A 16,380-nucleotide genomic window follows, 5' to 3' on the forward strand; every position below is an offset into this window, starting at 1 on the left:
TATTATTGGAGTTGGAGGCAAAAACACCTGGATGGTCGCAAGTTGAGTTGCATTGGATGGTAAGTATAGACTCATAATTTTTAAGCAGAGGCTGAAAAGACCTCTGTTGAAAGTGCTTTGATTGTATCTTACTGTATAGCTAGGAGCCCTTGGTGGCGCAGTGAGTTACGGCAGGACTGATGACTTGAAGGTTGGGTTGCTGACCTGAAGGTTGCCAGATCGAATCGAACTCAGGGACAGTGTGGATGAGCTCCCTCTATCAGCTCCAGCTCCATGCTGGGACGTGGGAGAAGCCTCCCACAAGGATGATGAAAACATCAAAATATCCGGGCATCCCCTAGGCAACGTCCTTGCAGACGGCCAATTCTCTCACAGTTTCTCAAGTCAATCCTGACACAAAAAAATTGTATAGCTGAAGAAGGGGGTTGGTTGGATGACCCTTGGAGTCCTTTCCAATTCTAGGATGATGAGATCTTTCTAAGACAGCCTTTGGGAGCAGGTGAGAGCGACTGTCCTTTCAGGTACAAACAGGCCAAATTATTTTGCAAGGCTACGTCTGGTGCCACCTTAATTGAGCCTGAGAAGGAGGCTCATGACAACTTAATAGCCATCCGTCTGGGGTGGAATCGAGGGCGTCGGTGCTTCCAAAATGACACTTGGCGGATACCCGGGACTTCCCCATGCCAAGAAGACGGGCATCCGTGCCAACCTTTGGGCCTGGTTTGTAGCCTCAATGTGGCCACATGTCTGCAGGTTTTGTCAACATGATGACAGGGTACTGTGTCTGGGTGCCGAAAGGGACTCTACTGCATAGACTTGTGTGTAAGTTGACCTCACGTATCACAATTCAAGAAGGATGTTGGCCAGAAGGAAGATGTCCCGAGAAGATCAACCAAAATAGTCAAAGGTTTGGAAACCATGGTCTAGGACAGTGGTTCCCAAACTTATTTGGCCTGCCGCCCCGTTTCCAGAAAAAATATGACTCAGCGCCCCATGGAAATGGGGCGTGGCTTAGAGGGGTGGGCGTGGCTCCTGCTCAAGAGGGCGGGGCTGAGCCTCTGCCCTAGTCCAAGATGCAGGGCTGCGAGGGGGAGGGGGTGGGCAGGGCCACAAATGGGCGGCCAGGACTGGGATGGCAGGAGTTACGAGCTCTGAGGCAGGGCTGAGCTTCTATCCCTGTCCTGGACACAGGAGGCGGGGCTAGAGGAGGGGGCGGGGCGTCTTCCCAAGTCATGGGAATACATGTACTTTTTGCTGCACCTGTTGAAATGTTTTACAGTTCGTGGTTAGCTACATCCTGGACTTGTTGACAACTCAGGATGCGCTAGCTAACCACAAACTGAACTGGGGGATTTCCAGTAAACCCAGTCCAGAAAGAGGAACTAGAAATGTGATAAACAAGTTCATTATAAAAATGCCCTGAAGGAAGCATTCGGGGCAGACGATTTTTGCTGGCTTCACTGCTACGTGTGGTCACCGTCTGTCTGTAGCTACAATAAAGGTGTTTTGTCCTCAACTATTTTGGTCTCTGAAGTGGTCTCATAGCGGCTTGGCAAACTCGGGTATTGTAAGTGATTGGGGTACTCCCAAATCACCCCTTTCACCTGATGGGGCTGAACCTCTATACCCCGCCCGCGTGTTCTAACAAGCGCTTCAAGGGAGGTATACAGAGGCTCTTGGGAAGAGGCCCCGCCCCCAACCCTAGCCCTGCCTTTTAGTCCTAAAAGGCCTCTCAGGAGAGGTATAGAGGCTCAGCCCTGTCTCAGGCTCTTGGAAGGAGGTCCCGCCCCCTTCCCTAGCTCCGCCCTCTGTGACCCAAGAGCCTCAGGAGAGGTATAGATTCTCAGCCCTGTCTCGGGCTCTTGGGAAGAAGCCACGCCCACTCCTCTAGCTCCGCCCCCTGTGTCCTAACAGGCGCCTCAGGTGCTCAGCCCTGTCTCCGGCACTTGGGAAGAGGCCCCGCCCCGTGTCCTAATAGGTGCCCTCACCGCCCCCCTGGATCGCTGCAGCACCCACCTCTTTGGGAATCACTGCTCTATGTGTACATAAGCCCTAGCCATTAGGCATGTGCAAATGATTCGTAAACATTCGGAAATCAGAAGAATTCGGAAGTTCTTTTAGGAATTGTGGGAGCTGAAGTCCAAAACACCCGGAGGGCCGAAGTTTGCCCATGCCTGGAGACCCATATAGTCTATTGTTGTGGTCTTGAACCTTGAGATCTGATGTCTCCAAGACCAGCAAGGATGATGGAACCAAAGTAAAATTGGGAAGCACATGCCTGATTTCTCTTTCTGGAGCTTCATGTCGACTCTGTTTTTACCTTCATCTGCAAAGGAGGGGCCGAGAGAGAAGGACATGAAGAAACAGGAATGTTTTATCAAGTGGCAATTTACTGGTGCCGGGAAATTGCCTCCCATTTCAAGCCCGTGGTTTCAGGGGAATTAAGTCTCTGTCTCGGTTGGGTTTAATTGCTTTTAATGAAGCAGGGAAGAAATGGAGCTGTCAAAAAGGACTGCCAGCTTCGGCTCAAACGGGGAGTATATTCAACCTTCCATGGTTCATACATACTTACCGTATATACTCGAGTATAAGCCGACCCGAATATAAGCCGAGGCACCTAATTATACCACCAAAAAACTGAGAAAACATTGACTCCAGTATAAGCCGAGATACCGATAAAATTACATTACTTGAGACATCAGTAGTTTAAATATTTTTGAATCTTTACATCAAACTGTAATTTAAGATATGACTATTCAACTCTGAACAAATAATTATTTTCATCTTCTTCAATGTAAATGTGATGTTCTATCCTTTTAATAATGAGAGTGAAATAATAAATGGAATAATAATAATAATAATAATAATAATAATAATAATAATAATAATAATAATACATCACACAGTCCTAGACACAATACCAATAATAATGGAGAATGCAGTAATAATAAGATCAGAGTGAAATAATAAATGTATTAATAACAATAAAAATAGAGTAAAATAAATGTAAAAGTAACAACAATAACAGAGTAAAATAATAAATGTAATAATAATTAATAGAGTAAAATAATAAATGTAACAATACCAATAATAATGGAGAATGCAATAATAATGCAATAATAATAAGATCAGAGTGAAATAATAAATGTATTAATAACAATAAAAATAGAGTAAAATAAATGTAAAAGTAACAACAATAACAGAGTAAAATAATAAATGTAATAATAATAATTAATACAGTAAAATAATAAATGTAACAATACCAATAATAATGGAGAATGCAATAATAATGCAATAATAATAAGATCAGAGTGAAATAATAAATGTATTAATAACAATAAAAATAGAGTAAAATAAATGTAATAGTAGCAACAGTAATAGAGAAAAATAATAAATGTAGTAATACCTGGTTGGCTTATTTTTGGGTCAGCTTATAATCGAGAATATATGGTACATTTATTATTTTTTGCTATTATCATTGGTATTATTACATTTATTATTTTTCTCTATTACATTTATTTTACTCTATTTTTTATTATTAATACATTTATTATTTCACTCTGATCTTATTATTATTTGTTATGGCATTTATTATTTTACTCTATTTATTATTACATGTGTTATTTTCCTGTATTATTTATTATTATTATTGCATGTATTATTTTACTCTATTATTATTAAAAGGATACGTACATTGAAGAAGATGAGAATAATGATTTGATCAGAGTTGGACAGTCTTATCTTGAATTTGATGTAAATATTCAGAAATATTTAACCTACTGATGCCTCAATTAATGTAATGTTATTAGTATCTATTTATATTTCTGAAATTTACCTCCCTCGGCTTATACTGGAGTCAATGTTTTCCCAGTTATTTTGTGGTAAAATTAGGTGCCTCGGCTTATATTCGGGTCGGCTTATACTAGAGTATATATATACACGGTATTTTGTTTTGTTTTATTGTAATTGTTTGGGCTTGGCCCCATGTTAGCCGCCCTGAGTCCCTTTGGGGAGATGGAGGTGGTATACAAAAATAAAGTTGTTGTTGTTGTTATTATTATTATTATTATTATTATTATTATTATTATTATTATAATTATTATATTGTATGACACAGCAAACAACATAGGTATGCTGGATTTTGTACAATAATAATAATAATAATAATAATAATAATAATAATAATAATAATAATAATAATAATAAGGTTTGGATCATTGATGTTGCCATCCCAGGTGACAGTCGCATTGATGAAAAACAACAGGAAAAACTCAGCCGCTATCAGGACCTCAAGATTGAACTTCAAAGACTCTGGCAGAAACCAGTACAGGTGGTCCCGGTGGTGATGGGCACACTGGGTGCCGTGCCAAAAGATCTCAGCCGGCATTTGGAAACAACAGACATTGACAAAATCACGATCTGCCAACTGCAAAAGGCCACCCTGCTGGGATCTGCACGCATCATCCGAAAATACATCACACAGTCCTAGACACTTGGGAAGTGTTTGACTTGTGGTTTTGTGAAACGAAATCCAGCATATCCATCTTGTTTGCTGTGTCATAATAAAATAATAATAATAATAATAATAATAATAATAATAATAATAATAATAATAATAATAATAGACATTGACAAAATCACGATCTGCCAACTGCAAAAGGCCACCCTGCTGGGATCTGCAGCATCATCCGAAAATACATCACACAGTCCTAGACACTTGGGAAGTGTTTGACTTGTGGTTTTGTGATACGAAATCCAGCATATCTATCTTGTTTGCTGTGTCATAATAAAATAATAATAATAATAATAATAATAATAATAATAATTGAGGTATATTTGGCTCATTTGACTCAATATCATTTTCTTTTTTTTCCTCCACAGCCTTTGGCCAAAGGAGCTTTCCTCCGAGGATCGGGGCTGAACTTAACCACAGGAAGATTCACAGCATCCATATCGGGCATTTATCAGTTCTCGGCTAACGTCCACATTGGTGAGTGTGGCACCTTGTCACTTCTCTTTGCCATGTGTCACAGGTTGCATTAAATGCTTAGATGTCCATTTTCCGTCAACGTGCTTTGTTTCATCTCATTTTGTGTTCATTCTTCTTTCCTTCGATCCCAAGATCACAGTGAGCTGAAAAGTAAGCTGCAGCTCCGCGCGAGAGATAACATCCGGGTGCTGATCTGCATTGAATCCCTTTGCCATCGATACACGTGAGCGATGCCCCTTTTTGGACTTATAATGGGGGGCTGGCTCTGGGGTCAGGATTCCTACTCTTCCATTTTATTTTCCCTTCCTCTCTGTTTTGTTTTCCAACATACACATTGACGAAAATGTAATGTCACGGAGTGCCTCCAGATGTGGTGGGAAGGGCCTCCTGGAGCTCATTTGAGAACATTTGGGGACAAAATTAAGAGGGGTGGGCGTGGCTCCTGCTCAAGAGGGCGGAGCTCAGCCTCTCCCCTAGTCCAAGATACAGGGCTGCGAGGGGAAGGTGGGCGGGGCCACCAATAGGCAGCTAGAACTGGGATGGGCGGAGTTACGAGCTCTGAGGCAGGGCTGAGCATCTATCCCTGTCTTGCGGCACTTGCCAGGACACAGGGGGCGGGGCCTCTTCCCAAGTGCCTGACGGGGCTGAACCTCTATACCCCGCCCCCGAGTTCTGACAAGCACCTCAGGGGAGGTATACAGAGGCTCTTGGGAAGAAGTCCCGCCCCTAGCCCCGCCCTTTAGTTCTAAAAGGCCTCTCAGGAGAGATATAGAGGCTCAGCCCTGTCTCAGGCTCTTGGGAAGAGGCCCTGCCCCCTCCCCTAGCCCCGCCCTTTAATTTTAAAAGGCCTCCCAGGAGAGGTATAGAGGCTCAGCCCTGTCTCACGCTCTTGGGAAGAGGCCCCGCCCCGTTCCCTAGCCCCACCCCTATCCCTGCCCTTTAGTCCTAAAAGGCCTGTCAGGAGAAGTATAGAGGCTCAGCCCTGTCTCAGGCTCTTGGAAGGAGGCCCTGCTTTGTTCCCTAGCTCCGCCCTGTGTCCCAACAAGCGCCTCAGGAGAGGGATAGATCCTCAGCCCTGTCTCGGGCTCTTGGGAAGAAGCCACGGCCACTCCTCTAGCTCTGCCCCCTGTGTCCTAACAGGCGGCTCAGGTGCTCAGCCCTGTCTCCGGCACTTGGGAAGAGGCCCCGCCCCTCCACTGGCCCTGCCCCTGTGTCCTAATAGGTGCCATCACCGCCCCCCTGGATCACTGCAGCGCCCACCAGAGGGTGGTAGTGCCCACTTTGGGAATCACTGGTCTATAATAATAATAATAATAATAATAATAATAATAATAATAATAATATAATAACTTTATTTTTATACCCCGCCCCATCTCCCCGAAGGGACTCGGGGAGGCTTACATGGGGCCTTGCCCGATAAAACAATCAAATATCAAAACACAGCAATAAAACAGTTATCCAATAAAAACATCAATTACAGTAAAAAACAATAGTTAAAATCAACATAAAACATACAATATTCACTTTCCTGCTGGTCTACACTTTCCCCACTTCTTATTTCATCCTCCTTTCCCATTCACACCATCCTGGCTCCCTTTCCTGCTTGGCTTTCCACCTTTTTCTTCTCCACGATGTTGCCTTCTGTCGATATTCTGTAGATCTTGACCAACTTCGTGAGCTACTTGTCATTGTGAGGGTTAAATTGAGACACTTACAGCTCTGTCTCAATCTCCCCTCTGTCGGCAATGTAGCATCAGGAACAAACATCCACGCATAGCTGTCTGCCGAGACTGGCGGTTCAGAACTTTTATTGAAGTTATTTACAGCTATGTACACAAGCACAGCCAGAGCAGCTAACACACACGTCCCATAGGATTGATAAACTTGTCACTGCCCACATTCCTTTCCAGTGACTTATGTCCGGCTACGTAGTGGAAGCTACACAAAGTCTCTCTAGCGGTAAATCTAAATCTATGTGTTTAACCACTGCTGTACTGGAATGCTTACCAAAGTATTACACACACTCGCTTTAACAATGAGTGACATTTCACACTATACAAACCATCACTTTTGACACTATTTAGGCTGCGCTAAGCTCCCATTCAAGATAGGTTGCAGAAACAAAAAAAAATTTAAAATATTTTTAAAAATACAGTAGAGTCTCACTTATCCAACATAAATGGGCCGGCAGAATGTTGGATAAGCGAATATGTTGGATAATAAGGAGAGATTAAGGAGAAGCCTATTAAACACCAAATTAGATTTACAAAGTAAGCACCAAAACATCATGTTCTGCAACAAATTTGACAGAAAAAGTAGTTCAATACGCAGTAATGCTACGTAGTAATTACTGTATTTACTAATTTAGCACCAAAATATCACGATGTAGAGAAAACATTGACTACAAAAATGTGTTGGATAATCCAGAACATTGGATAAGTGAGTGTTGGATAAGTGAGACTCTACTGTATATACACAAGCGCAGCCGGAGCAGCTAACACACACGTCCCATAGGATTGATAAACTTGTCACTACCCACATTCCTTTCCAGTGACTTATGTCCAGCTACGTAATGGAAGCTACACAAAGTCTCTCTAGCGGTAAATCTAAATCTATGCATTTAACCACTGCTCTACTGGAATGCTTACCAAAGCATTACATACATTCGCTTTAACAATGAGTGACATTTCACACTATACAAACCATCACTTTTGACAGTATTTAGACTGCGCTAAGCTCCCATTCAAGAAACAAAAATTTTTTAAAAAAATATTTTAAAAAATATATTTAAAAAAATTTTTGGGGGGGAAAAAAATTAACCAAACATTAAGAGCCAATTAGAGAATGGGCCAACGATGGTTCAAATTACATTGCCGGTTGCGCCGTGAGACAACGTCTCGGAATGCGTCTCAAAAAGCGGGAACAATCCAATATAATTCCGATATAAGAATCAAAACGATTTTTTGGACATACCTAATACATAGGCCCTTGGTCAAGCTTGGGCTTTGCAGTATATATAGATCCCAGGTCTCAGAAACTACGTTTCTCTGAAACTATCCCATCTCTCCACTATCTTAGGGAAGTGACTCAAGCGAAGGCATCGCTCTCCCCACCTTGCAAACATAAGCATCCTTGCAGTAGAGGGCAGTGCCGTTCGCCTACTCTTTCCCCCAAACTCCACCCTCTCCGTTTTCCTGGCAGAACCGTTTCCACTTTGGATCTTCTCCCAGTTGGTTGTTCTTCATTCTTTGCACCTGGCACCGGGAGACAAAACTCGGCCGGAACAAAGGCAGAATAAATGTAACCTTTCTGGCAGCCCTTGAAATCCCACGGTGCTCATGAAGCGAGGGTTGGGAACGCAGCCGTGCCCTTCATCCTCCCAAATGGATCCGATCTCCCCATTAAAAGTTCTCATTTAAGCCGTTTATTGGGGAATGGAGCCTCGGAGGATACTTTCCAGGCCTTGTTCTTCACATTTTTGTTGGCTGGAGGAGAAGCTTTGGATGTAATAATGTTCCTCTCTGGAGCTAACCTGGTAGCTTGGCAAGGGCTTTAGTGTAAGCCTACTATTTTGAGATTATTCGGGAGCTCATCTTGTGCTCAATGGCATAGTTGAGATCCTCTTTTCAGTTGACAATACAAACTTACAATATTGCCTTCTTAGACCACAGGATGATAACTCTTTGTTATTATTACTATTTGAAACACAACAAGATGAGTCCACAGCAGACACTCTGCTGGCTGTTGTATTGGATCACACGTCGGACACTTCCCAAGTGTATTATTATTATTATTATTATTATTATTATTATTATTATTATTATTATTATTATTATCATCAACACAACGACGTTGTATGGCACAGCAAACAAGATAGATATGCTGGATTTCGTTTCGCAAAACCACAAGTCGAACACTTCCCAAGTGTCTAGGACTGTTATTATTATTATTATTATTATTATTATTATTATTATTATTATTTTGAAATACAACAAGATGAGTCCACAGCAGACACTCTGCTGGGTGTTGTATTGGATCAGACATCGGACACTTCCCAAGTGTATTATTATTATTATTATTATTATTATTATTATTATTATTATTATTTGAAACACAACAAGATGAGTCCACAGCAGACACTCTGCTGGCTGTTGTATTGGATCAGACGTCGGACACTTCCCAAGTGTATTATTATTATTATTATTATTATTATTATTATGATTATTATTATTATTTTGAAATACAACAAGATGAGTCCACAGCAGACACTCTGCTGGGTGTTGTATTGGATCACACATCGGACACTTCACAAGTGTATTATTATCATCATTATTTATTTATTTATTTATTTATTTATTTTATGACGCAGCAAACAAGATAGATATGCTGGATTTTGTATCACAAAATCACAAGTCAAACACTTCCCAAGTGTCTCGGACTGTATTATTATTATTATTATTATTATTATTATTTTGAAATACAACAAGATGAGTCCACAGCAGACACTCTGCTGGCTGTTGTATTGGATCACAAGTCAAACACTTCCCGTGTATTATTATTATTATTATTATTATTATTATTATTATTATTAATTTTATGATGCAGCAAACAAGATAGATATGCTGGATTTCGTATCACAAAATCACAAGTCGAACACTTCCCAAGTGTCTAGGACTGTATTATTATTATTATTATTATTATTATTATTATTATTATTATTATTATTATTATTATAAACACAACAAGGTGAGTCCACAGCAGACACTCTGCTGGCTGTTGTATTGTTTGTATTGTCTGATTCGGAGTTTTTCTCTGATGGCTTTGGTGCCCATTCCCTCTTCTTGTTTTGCACCTCCAGGTCTTTGGAAATCATTGCTGGCCTGGAAAGCAATAGCAAGATCTTCACTGTGAATGTCCATGGATTGCTGCAGCTACAGGTAAGTCGGCAGTCTATATCAGTGGTTCCCAACCTGTGGTCTGAAATTGTGTTTTTCAGCTTTTCCCAATGTTTTAAATATCCGTTGCCTCTTTACTCCATACAAGATCTCCCAAAGTGTTGTGTGTCACCCATGAACACCCTTCCCATATAATAAAATAACCATAACACTTTATTTATATTCTGGCCTTCTCCCCGAGGAGAGTTACAGCATATAAACCGACACAATATATTGTTACGATGACATACAATGAAACACAAATACACAAACAAAGGCAAAGGCTTCTCCTTTATATCATATACTATGATATAAAGGAGAAACCTTTGCCTTTGTTTGTGTATGAGACACACAAACAAAGGCAAAGGCTTCTCCTTTATATCATATACAGTGAGACACACAAACATAAACAAAGGCAAAGGCTTCTCCTTTATATCATATACAGTGAGACACACACACAAAGGCAAAGGCTACTCCTTTATATCATATACAATGAGACACACACACAAAGGCAAAGGCTACTCCTTTATATCATATACAATGAGAAACACAAACAAAGGCAAAGGCTTCTCCTTTATATCATATACAATGAGACGCACAAACACAAACAAAGGCAAAGGCTTCTCCTTTATATCGTATACAATGAGACACACAAACACAAAGGGAAAGGCTTCTCCTTAATATCATACTATGAGACACACAAACACAAAAAGGCAAAGGCTTCTCCTTTATATCATATACAGTGAGACACACAAACATAAACAAAGGCAAAGGCTTCTCCTTTATATCATATACAATGAGACACACACACAAAGGCAAAGGCTACTCCTTTATATCATATACAATGAGAAACACAAACAAAGGCAAAGGCTTCTCCTTTATATCATATACAATGAGACACACAAACAAAGGCAAAGGCTTCTCCTTTATATCATATACAATGAGACGCACAAACACAAACAAAGGCAAAGGCTTCTCCTTTATATCATATACAGTGAGACACACAAACAAAGGCAAAGGCTTCTCCTTTATATCATATACAATGAGACACACAAAAAAGGCAAAGGCTTCTCCTTTATATCATATACAATGAGACACACAAAAAAGGCAAAGGCTTCTCCTTTATATCATATACAGTGAGACACACAAACAAAGGCAAAGGCTTCTCCTTTATATCATATACAATGAGACACACAAAAAAGGCAAAGGCTTCTCCTCTATATCATATACAGTGAGACACACAAACACAAACAAAGGCAAAGGCTTCTCCTTTCATTTCCGGCTTTGGAGGCAGTGCTCATTTTTGTTTACAGGGAGGTGCTCTTCTCTGTTTCCAAGCTGAGGAGCCTGCGTTGTCTCTAGACACCTCCTGGTTGTGTGAACGGCAAGACTGCTTGGAGCGTATGACAAGTGAATCTTGGCTCTAAATAGCAGCATGGTAGTAGTAGTAGTAATAATAATAATAATAATAATAATAATAATAATACATTTTATTTATATTCCACCCTTCTCTCCTAGGGGACTCAGAGTGGATTACACCATCTACATACCATCTACATATATAGGCAAACAGTCAATGCCTTTACAATCATATACAATGTGACACACAAACACAAACAAAGTCAAAGGCTTCTCCTTTATATCATATACAATGAGACACACAAACAAAGGCAAAGGCTTCTCCTTTATATCATATACAATGAGACACACAAACAAAGGCAAAGGCTTCTCCTTTATATCATATACAGTGAGACACACAAACAAAGGCAAAGGCTTCTCCTTTATATCATATACAGTGAGACACACAAACAAAGGCAAAGGCTTCTCCTTTATATCATATACAGTGAGACACACAAACAAAGGCAAAGGCTTCTCCTTTATATCATATACAATGAGACACACAAACAAAGGCAAAGGCTTCTCCTTTATATCATATACAGTGAGACACACAAACAAAGGCAAAGGCTCCTCCTTTATATCATATACAGTGAGACACACAAACACAAACAAAGGCAAAGGCTTCTCCTTTCATTTCCGGCTTTGGAGGCAGTGCTCATTTTTGTTTACAGGGAGGTGCTCTTCTCTGTTTCCAAGCTGAGGAGCCTGCGTTGTCTCTAGACACCTCCTGGTTGTGTGGACGGCAAGACTGCTTGGAGCGTATGACAAGTGAATCTTGGCTCTAAATAGCAGCATGGTAGTAATAATAATAATAATAATAATAATAATAATAATAATAATACACTTTATTTATATTCCGCCCTTCTCTCCTAGGGGACTCAGATACTCTACATACCATCTACATACATAGGCAAACATTCAATGCCTTTACAATCGTATACAATGTGACACACAAACAAAGGCAAAGGCTTCTCCTTTCATTTCCGGCTGTGGAAGTAGTCCTCATCTCTGTCTCTGGGGAGGTACTTTTCTCCATTTTCAAGCCAAGGAGCCAAGATTGCTTGGATTGTCTCTTTGCCTTATCCCGCTGAAGCAGTACCTATTCATCTACTCACATTTGCATGGGCTAACAGCGGGAGCTCACCCCGTCCCACGGATTTGAACTGCCAACCTTCAAGTCAGCAGTTCAGCAGCACAAGGGTTTAACCCATTGTGCCACAAAAAGGCAACGTCCTACAAGTCCGTTGTTTTCACTGGTGTTGATTCTCTTCCTTTCCTCTCTAACTTGTCTATCTCTTTGCTCTTCTGTAATGTAGGCTGGGCAGTACACTTCGATATTTGTCGACAACAGTGCCGGGGCACCGGTCACCATCCAGAGTGGCTCCGATTTCATGGGGATGCTGGTGGGGGTCTGATCCCAGACGACTCCATGACCCAATGGGACCAAGTGGGGAAAGAAACCAATCCTGCAAACCCTGCTTGGACGTTGTCTTGGACGATTTTTTCATCTTTGCTCCCGGTCGTCTGCAGCGGAATGAAGCCAATCTCCTTCCTCTCCTTCCAAAAAGTGACGGAACAATAGAAGAGAACATGAACTCCTTTGTCCAGGATCCAAGGCTTGGATCAAGTTCTCTCTGTTGGTGGATTTGAAATCCCTTTCTGTTCCAACAATGGATAGCGTTAAATCCAACTTACCTAATCGAGTCTAAGCCCGTGAGTGTTTGGGCCTCATTTGAGCCGCATTTGAGATACAGATGTTTCTGGTGTGGATCTATCATTGAAACTCCAGCACATGTTTTGGACCTAAGTCTCTTCAAAGCTAGCCTCAGACCGAGAGCATTTCTATAATCCAATCTAGATGCACAAAGACATAGTCAATAATAATATACTTTATTTAAATTCCGCTCTTACAGAACATTCAATGCTGTTATACAATGAACAAAGACAGACAGTACATAAACAGAGGTAAAGGCTTCCCCATCTTTTCCATTTCCAGCATCTGGACTCTGGCCACAGGGCGTGTTGTCGCTCCATCTTCCATGCTGAGGAGTTTGTCGTTCTCCCGATTGAATCACTGGCATGTCCTTATGGGCGCCTTATTTACCACCCTGCTAAAGGTGGTACCTATTTATCTACTCACATTTCTGCTTTCGACCTGCTAACTGGGCAGGTGAGCTGGGGCCAACGCCGAGTGCTCACCCTGACCTGGGCCTTGAACTGTCAACCTTTTAATTGACAAGATTTCCTTAAGGGTGCCTTTATTACCACCCCACTAAAAGCGGTACCTATTTATCTACTCACATTTCTGCTTTCAACCTGCTAACTGGGCAGGTGAGCTGGGGCTGACGCCGGGTGCTCACCCCGACCAGGGCTTGAACTGCCAACCTTTCGATTGGCAGGAATTTCTGCAGCTAGCGGTTTAGCCCGCTGTGCTAAGCCTGGGCGGATTCGATCTGCCAACCCTGAGATCAGCAGTTCAGCAACACAAGGGTTTCACCCAGTGGTTCCCAAACTTATTTGGCCTGTCACCCCCTTTCCAGAAAAAAATATTACTCAGCGCCCCCTGGAAAGGGAGGCGTGGCTTAGAGGGGTGGGCGTGGCTCCTGCTCAAGAGGGCGGGGCTGAGCCTCTCCCCTAGTCCAAGATGCAGGGCTGCGATGGGAGGTGGGCGGGGCCACAAATGGGAGGCCAGGACTGGGATGGGCGGAGTTACGAGCTCTGAGGCAGGGCTGAGCTTCTATCCCTGTCCTGCGGCGCCTGCCAGGACACAGGGGGCGGGGCCAGAGGAGTGGGCGGGGCCTCTTCTCAAGTGCCTGACGAGGCTGAACCTCTGTACCCCACCCCCTTGTTCTAACAAGTGTCTCAGGGGAGGTCTACAGAGGCTCAGCCCTGTCTCACGCTCTTGGGAAGAGGCCCCACCCCTACCCACACCCCTAGCCCCGCCCTTTAGTCCTAAAAGGCCTCTCAGGAGAGGTATAGAGGCTCAGCCCTGTCTCGGGCTCTTGGGAAGAAGCCACGCCCACTCCTCTAGCTCCGCCCCCTGTGTCCTAACAGGCATCTTGGGCTCAGCCCTGTCTCCAGCACTTGGGAAGAGGCCCCGCCCCTCCTCTGGCCCCGCCCCCGTGTCCTAATAGGTGCCATCACCGCCCCCCTAGATCGCTGCCGTGCCCACAAGGGGGCGGTAGCGCCCACTTTGGGAACCACTGGTTTAACCCCTTGCACCACCGTAAATTTGGAAGGACGTTGAACATCAATCTCTCAAGAAGACTAGGAACGCAGGACATTTTGTTGATCCAGATCTGTCCCTGCTCATCCAAATGTCCCGGCCCTTTGACCTTCTCAGCTTTGCCTCTATAATATCACACAACCAGAAAGACATCTTCCTTTAGCCTTGTCTCACAGGATACCTATTGCTACCCTTTTTTTTGCTGTATTCTGCTTTGTATAGACCAGGGGTCCCCAAACTAAGGCCCGTGGGCTGGATGCAGCCCTTCAAAGTCATTGACCTGGCCCCTGTACTAAACTTTAGACTTAGGGTTGATCTAAGTGTACCTGGTTTTTGGAGGTCTCTTTGCCTATCTATGGTCTTATGAGATCGTCTAGATGGTCTTTGAAGGTCTCTTTGCTTAGCGATGGTCTTTTGAGACCATCTAGATGGCTTTTGAAGGTCTCTTTGCTCACCTATGGTCCTATGAGACCGTCTAGATATCCTTTGGGGACCCGTTTCCTTACCTATGGTCTTATGAAAATCTTACGGTTTTCTGATGGCCTGATGAGATTATTTAGATGGCCTTTGAAGTTCTCTTTGCTTAGCTATGGTCCTATGAGACCATCTAGATGGCTTTTGAAGGTCTCTTTGCTTAGCTATGGTCCTATGAGACCATCTAGATGGCTTTTGAAGGTCTCTTTGCTTACCTATGGTCCTATGAGACTGTCTAGATGGCCTTTGGGGACCCGTTTCCTTACCTATGGTCTTATGAAACCATCTAGGTGGCCTTTGAGGGTCCCTTTCCTTATCTATGGTCTTCTGATGGCCTGGTGAGATCATCTAGATGGCCTTTGAGGGTCTCTTTCCTTATTATCTATGGTCTTCTGATGGCCTGGTGAGATCATCTAGATGGCCTTTGAGGGTCTCTTTCCTTATTATCTATGGTCTTCTGATGGCCTGGTGAGATCATCTAAATGGCCTTTGAGGGTCTCTTTCCTTAACTATGGTCTTCTGATGGCCTGGTGAGATCATCTAGGTGGCCTTTGAGGGTCTCTTTCCTTATCTATGGTCTTCTGATGGCCTGGTGAGATCATGTAGATCGCCTTTGAGGGTCCCTTTCCTTATCTATGGTCTTCTGATGGCCTGGTGAGATCATCTAGATGGCCTTTGAGGGTCTCTTTCCTTATCTATGGTCTTCTGATGGCCTGGTGAGATCATCTAGATAGCCTTTGAGGGTCCCTTTCCTTATCTATGGTCTTCTGATGGCCTGGTGAGATCATCTAGATGGCCTTTGAGGGTCTCTTTCCTTATCTATGGTCTTCTGATGGCCTGGTGAGATCATCTAGGTGGCCTTTGAGGGTCTCTTTCCTTATCTATGGTCTTCTGATGGCCTGGTGAGATCATCTAGGTGGCCTTTGAGGGTCTCTTTCCTTATCTATGGTCTTCTGATGGCCTGGTGAGATCATGTAGATCGCCTTTGAGGGTCCCTTTCCTTATCTATGGTCTTCTGATGGCCTGGTGAGATCATCTAGGTGGCCTTTGAGGGTCTCTTTCCTTATCTATGGTCTTCTGATGGCCTGGTGAGATCATGTAGATCGCCTTTGAGGGTCCCTTTCCTTATCTATGGTCTTCTGATGGCCTGGTGAGATCATCTAGGTGGCCTTTGAGGGTCTCTTTCCTTATCTATGGTCTTCTGATGGCCTGATGAGATCATCTAGATAGCCTTTGGGGGTCCCTTTCCTTACCAATGGTCTTATGAGACCATCTAGATGGTCTTTTGAGGTCTTTTTGTTTACCTATGGTCTTATGTTAGGGTTGACCTTAGTCTGAAACGGCTTGAAGACACACAA

At 42.9% G+C, this 16,380-nt stretch overlaps 1 protein-coding gene across 1 annotated transcript in view; it reads left to right on the forward strand.

Moving 5' to 3' along the window:
- Positions 1–13,221, forward strand: part of c1qtnf12 (C1q and TNF related 12) — a 40,378-nt gene extending 27,157 nt beyond the window's left edge. The window contains exons 5-8 of the mRNA XM_062965524.1: positions 4,882–4,990; positions 5,123–5,213; positions 9,849–9,927; positions 12,639–13,221. Of these exons, the coding sequence (XP_062821594.1) occupies positions 4,882–4,990; positions 5,123–5,213; positions 9,849–9,927; positions 12,639–12,737 (378 nt within the window). The 3' untranslated portion in view covers positions 12,738–13,221. The remainder of the gene's footprint in view (positions 1–4,881; positions 4,991–5,122; positions 5,214–9,848; positions 9,928–12,638) is intronic.
- The last annotated feature ends 3,159 nt before the right edge of the window (positions 13,222–16,380 follow it).

Source organism: Anolis carolinensis, unplaced genomic scaffold, assembly GCF_035594765.1.
Source record: "Anolis carolinensis isolate JA03-04 unplaced genomic scaffold, rAnoCar3.1.pri scaffold_15, whole genome shotgun sequence".
NCBI lineage: Eukaryota > Metazoa > Chordata > Lepidosauria > Squamata > Dactyloidae > Anolis > Anolis carolinensis.